Source organism: Morone saxatilis, unplaced genomic scaffold (assembly GCF_004916995.1).
Source record: "Morone saxatilis isolate NCDOM2014 unplaced genomic scaffold, NCSU_SB_2.0 Contig3, whole genome shotgun sequence".
NCBI lineage: Eukaryota > Metazoa > Chordata > Actinopteri > Moronidae > Morone > Morone saxatilis.
Genome location: NW_023339873.1, coordinates 1337875 through 1343756, shown reverse-complemented (window position 1 = coordinate 1343756; position 5882 = coordinate 1337875). Strand labels below are relative to the sequence as shown.

The 5882-nt window shown below is 41.2% G+C and overlaps 1 protein-coding gene across 1 annotated transcript; it reads left to right on the top strand.

Moving 5' to 3' along the window:
• Positions 1–172: 172 nt before the first annotated feature.
• Positions 173–5008, top strand: nubpl (nucleotide binding protein-like). The gene is made up of 9 exons (XM_035674544.1): positions 173–370; positions 1537–1681; positions 1799–1833; positions 2289–2379; positions 2492–2531; positions 2623–2783; positions 3648–3754; positions 3832–3952; positions 4773–5008. The coding sequence occupies exons 1-9, from the start codon at positions 188–190 to the stop codon at positions 4910–4912; spliced, it is 1023 nt and encodes a 340-aa protein (XP_035530437.1). The 5' UTR covers positions 173–187; the 3' UTR covers positions 4913–5008.
• The last annotated feature ends 874 nt before the right edge of the window (positions 5009–5882 follow it).

Here is a 5882-nt window from a genome sequence, read left to right as displayed (position 1 = left end):
ATTTCCGCCAATCTGAGGAGAAAAACGTCGATATAATGAGAAACTTTCTTAATATTTTGATAAAGTTTCTCATTATTTTTAAATATAAACTAATTATAATGATATCTATATATATATATGTTTTTCTTTCACATTTAAAAATTCACAAAAGAAAATAAAACTAAAGAAAACAAACTTAAACACGCGCATGCGTACTCTGCGCAAGCTTGACGCGCACCGCGGAGCGTCCAAACAGCTAACGATGTCTCAGCTAACATACAGCAGACTGTCGCATTTACTGAGAATATCCGCCAATAAACCGTCAGCTTTACGAGCGGGGACGGAGATAAAACCCGCAGCTGTGTGTTGTGTTCAGTCCAAACGCTGCCAGGTGAGATTAATGCCTGTTTTCTGTTAGCACAACACAGCTAATGCTAACTTACCGCTCCGTGATAGCGTCAAGCTAGACAGAGAGAGAGCGCGAAACCGGAAGTTGTCTAAATAAAAGCGGCAACGGTAAAACAAAAGTACTCAATAAAGAAAATAAACACCCCAAAAAATAATTAAATGTGAACCCTTTGTGTTTTTATGTAATTATATGTTGTTAAATACACGTGTTATACATGTACTGTCGCTTTGGTGCGTATTCTTCAAAATAAGTTATATTATTTTGAATTCTACAACCGGAAGTGCTTCATGTATTCGTGTGAGCTTGATTAATACGCACTGCTGCTCAAAGACTCTAATCAACAAGCTGCTCTATAAATCTGATCAATAGGGCTTCAGTTAGCGATTATTGGCATGTTTTTGTTATTTCTAATATTTAAATAATCTAATAGCAGCTCTAGAAGCAGTTATAATGTTTCTGTCTGCAGTGTCTGAATGATTACACACATATTTTGACAATTCACCCTTTATAAAGGGGTTATAACTTGTAACCAGTGATTTAATTAATGCATAATCAATCATTTAATAAAGCTTTAATGTTCAGTTATAAGTTATGGTGGTAATAATGAATGAATAAAGGGGTTTCTCACTTTTTAATAAGCTGTCAGTGGTTGGTAAATGAGTTTTCCAACCTGCCAAAGACCTTTAAGGGATCTATAAATAACTAGTAAATGACTGAAATAACCCTTCCTTGCTACGGTTTTAGGCGGCTGTGATTGGCTGCCAATAAACCAGATCATCCCTCTGATTGGACAAAAACAACTCTTACATTTCTGACCAAACTTAATGTTAAATTTAGTCGATTTAACGTTTCCCTTCTCAACAACAACAACGCAGTGCTAGTACAAGATATGTGTGGATGTTTCCTGAAATGTTTGGGACTACAGGTAAATTCAGCATGAACCTGATCCATCAGGCAGCATTGTTTTATTAAAATGAACATTTGGATAAAGCATAAAGTGATTAAAGCCTTTTCTGTTCATTTCAAAATGTCTTTTATGGGAACATTTTTAAGTTCTTGGTCACTTATTTCCACTAAACCCCCCAGTGTCTTCCAGTCTTCCTCGCCTTCAGGTTGCGTTCACTGAGCGTCTCTCTTGTGTCTCGCAGAGGTCGGTGGACAGCAAGGCGTTACAGGAGCGGCAGAAGCAGCAAATGGCGAAAGGTCTTCCCAAACAGAAGCCCATCGCAGGGGTCAAACAGGTCATCGTCGTGGCTTCGGGGAAAGGTGGCGTGGGAAAGTCCACCACCGCAGGTGCAGCACGAGGTTCCTCATGGAGCATTCTTAGAGTTTCTTTATTCTTACAGCACACACATCCAAAGCTTCAGGAGTCTGTAAGTCTCTTTAATGTCGGTCTTTCTGTCTCTGCAGTGAATTTGGCTCTCGGATTGATGGCCAACGATTCGGTGAGGAGGCTCTTTTACATTTACATCATTTATTTAAAACCAAACAGGCCGTTTTGGCCTTTTAAAACGTAATTCTTTTTATATTTTCTCCCCAGTCAGGTCATTTCTTTCAGGTAAATGTTTGGACGTGTTTGATCAGACTGCAGCCTGTTCACCTGCTTATGGCTGCAGATAGGTTCAGAATACAGTTATGTTATTTGTTTGTAGTTTTGCAGGGAGAGTGCAGAATTAAAAGCAATTACAAAAACTGCTAATTTGCATCTGTAGACAAAAAACAGACTACAGTAAGTAAATACATAAAAGTCCATCAGTGTGAGACAATAAATAGAATCAGTGAGATAATTATTACAGTGAGGTAAGAGCTTGAAGCTGAATAAAGGAGACTTATAATCACCTTTTCCTGTCTGTAGTGTTTGTAAGAGTCAGTTATTTCATCCACTTTGTTTCTGTCTCAGTCGAAGTCCGTGGGTCTGTTGGACGCTGACGTCTACGGTCCGTCTATTCCCAAACTGATGAACCTGAAGGGAAACCCGGAGCTCTCTGACAGTACGGCACGTTCTTCCTCTCTACATCGATCAGTGATTATTGGTTGTAAATGTTGTGTTTAATGGTTCTGGGTTAATATTTAGAGTTCAGCTGTTTTATCTTTTTCTTCCAGACAACCTGATGGTTCCACTCACCAACTACGGGATCCCTTGGTGAGTTCTTACAATCAAAGCATCACATCTGTCCTCTAACCCTGCTCTGACCCCTGACCTCTTCTTAACCGCGCCCCCTCCTTTCTGTCAGCATGTCGATGGGCTTCCTGGTGGAGGACGTCGCTCCCATCGTGTGGAGGGGGCTGATGGTGATGTCAGCGATAGAGAAACTGCTCAGACAGGTGAGACCGCCGCTCCACCTGAGGTCAGACAGCGACGTTCAACTGAATCTATACAGACCAGTGTGTGTGTGTGTGTGTTGTGTGTGTGGTTGTGTTTGTGTGTGGTGTGTGTGTGTGTGTGCGGTGTGTTGTGTGTGGTAGGTGGACTGGGTCGTTGGGATTATGCTGGTAGCTCGATAATGCCTACTGGGACAGGAGACCGCTCAACTGTCAAATTACCGAACTCCCAATGCAGGTCGTCGCCACACAGGACACACACACACAGAACACACTTTCATAATAATATTATTAATAATCATGATAAATTCCACCTGAAACTTCCCACTGAAGCTATAAACTTTTGATTCTATATAATATTTCCACTTTTTATCTTAGCGCTCTCTCAAGCCACCAGGCTAGACTGGAGTTGCTGGTCGGTTAACGTAACATAGTTAACGTTAGAACTTAGTTCAGCCGTGTTGAACTTCCAGTGACCAGTATGAGGAGACTGGTGGAGAGCCGATAACACCAATTTACACCCTGCTCCCATTCACACCTGAGACCTTGTAACACTAACGAGTCACATGACACCGGGGAGGGAAAATGGCTAATTGGGCCCAATTTGGACATTTTCACTTAGGGGTGTACTCTAAATGTAAATTTACACTGTTACACAATCTGTACACTGACGACTTCATATTGTGTTAAAGTGTCATTTCTTCATCGTTGTCCCATGAAAAGATATGATGAAATGTTTGCAGAAATGTGAGTAGCACATAGCATATCTGGGTACAGGAAAGGAGCTGAACTGTTATTGGATCACAGAGCTGTCTATATATAGAACCTCTCAGAACAAAGTTACAAAGTGCTTTACAGTAAAAACAAATAATAATTTAAAACAAATACCATCAGTTAAATAAAAGACGTGACAAAAGTGAGTTGTAATTTGAAGGAGTTTCTGTGTTTTGTTGCGCAGGCGCGGTCATCGTGTCGACGCCGCAGGACATCGCCCTGCTGGACGCTCGCAGAGGAGCCGAGATGTTCAAGAAGGTCCACGTGCCGGTAATCGCAGCCACGGTTGTAAAATCTCAACGATCTGATGAAGGGCGAGAGGGTACAAACGTTTGGTGTCTCTGCAGGTTCTCGGTCTGGTGCAGAACATGAGCGTCTTCCAGTGTCCCAACTGTCAACACCAGACTCACATCTTCGGCTCCGACGGGGCCCGACAGCTCGCAGACACTCTGGGAGTCCGGTTGTTAGGTAGGTGTGAGGAGGAGGAGGAGGAGGAGGAGGAAGTACATCAGCCGCTCATTTAAAGGGACGGACAGACAGTTTGAGCGGAGCGTGGGAGTTCGGTACAGACTCTACTGTCGGAGCAGATCTCTTCATACACTGTCAGACCGGTAGAACGACAGGAGAGAGTAGTTTTAGTTATTAAAGTTATTTTATCTGCAGTGTGGGATCACGTTAGAATGACACAGCAGCAAAAAGTGTTTAAATAACTCAGAGCTCAGTGATCCTGCTGACATTGATAAAACATCAAATGAATGTCTGTGTGAAAATAAACACCAGGGAGACAAATTATATAAAAAACTAAGATTAAAACCTAAAGGCTCCAACCTTCCTCCAAAGTAAAAGCCTGATTAAAAAGACTTAATTTCCTTTTAATAATACTGATTTAATAATATAATAATACACCATTCTGATATCCAGAGGCAGTGAGATCACATGTTACATCAGCACCCCCCCGTCCTCTTCCAGTCCCTCCAGAGCTGTACTTGTGATGGCTCTCATTAATAAAATAAAATAAAATAATACAACTTCAGCATTTAACCATAATGCTTTGGTCTGTGAACTACCTTCCAACATATATCACACATTCTAGGTCCTACATAAGAACTGGAGACTGTCTGAAACTGTTGGAGTCTCCTGATTCCAGTGTGAAGGTTGCGTAGTGTGAACAGAGAGTCTCTCTGACAGTCTCCTGTCTCACAGCCGGTTTACATTCTGCTTGAACTCACTCGTTTTTTGATCATTTTGATGGATTCCTCCTTTCCTGTCATATTTGATCTTCCTCCAGGTGACGTTCCTCTTCATCTGAACATCAGAGAGATGTCAGACAGAGGACAGCCAGTGGTCGTCTCCTCTCCCGACAGCCCAGAGGTCACCGCTCTACTTTTTCCACTTTATTCTACTTTATTCTTCTTCTATTGCAGATAGCTTCGTTCTTCTCTCTTCTGCACTTTTGTCTATATTTCTGCTCGCCTTAACGCCGCTCTGTCGTGTCATTTTTTTGAGCTTTGTGTGTTATTGTGTGTGTGTGTTTGCTGCTTGCCTACGCGGAAGGACCCGATACAGGCCCCACCACCGGTGGACGTTCCACTCCTGCTGTCGTCCAGCATTAACAGGAAGTCAACACCTGATTGGAGCTCGACAGGACAGTTAAACTAGAACGAACATACACACCCGAAGCACTACGAGCTACAGTAACTGAGTATACTGCGTATTAGTACGACAGTGTTACTGAATAATGTGATTCAGCTGATGATATTTAATAAGACTGTTAATGATATTCTGAATATTACAGTGTTTTAATATTTAAAATAACTGCGTATTAGTAACTGGTTAATATTCCAATGCAGTATAAAGAAATGAACTGATTTGAGTTTCACTGCTCAGATTGGAAATAAGATTTCTGAACAAAAGTTGGGATTCAAGCTGTAGAATATCTCAAAAATGAATGTCGTCAACACAATATCTAATTCTCTGTATAATATTATATACATACCGTCACATTTTTAGCTATAAAATGGTCATTAAACTGAAGCTGAAACAGACTCACAGCTCTATATAATTCACTGTATCGTATTAATGTCTTTCAGAGGCTGCAGCAAGCTCCGTTTTAAAGCTGCAGTGAACATATGTTCTCATGTGAAACTATCTAACCTAACCTAACGCATCCATCCGTACCAACCATGTCATGCTAGCATGTTGGGTTGGCAAAGGACAAACTTGACCGACCTCTGACCTCAAGATATCTGAATGGAAATGGGAAGACTCCACTTTATGCTAATTTCATGCAGTTTTTTGCAATGTGGTATAAATGTGTTATTTTAGTCTATTTGAACATTTCTGCATATTAGAGTCCATCAACACTCCACTCTGCTCCCAGAACAGACAGATACATAAA

What these genes read in the sequence shown, in the direction of transcription:
- nubpl (XM_035674544.1), top strand. Translation starts at nt 188, where the DNA reads ATGCGTACTCTGCGCAAGCTTGACGCGCACCGCGGAGCGTCCAAACAG. An exon ending in TTCAGTCCAAACGCTGCCAG is followed by an intron (nt 371 to 1,536) that starts GTGAGATTAATG and finishes TGTGTCTCGCAG; the next exon opens with AGGTCGGTGGACAGCAAGGC. An exon ending in GATTGATGGCCAACGATTCG is followed by an intron (nt 1,834 to 2,288) that starts GTGAGGAGGCTC and finishes TTTCTGTCTCAG; the next exon opens with TCGAAGTCCGTGGGTCTGTT.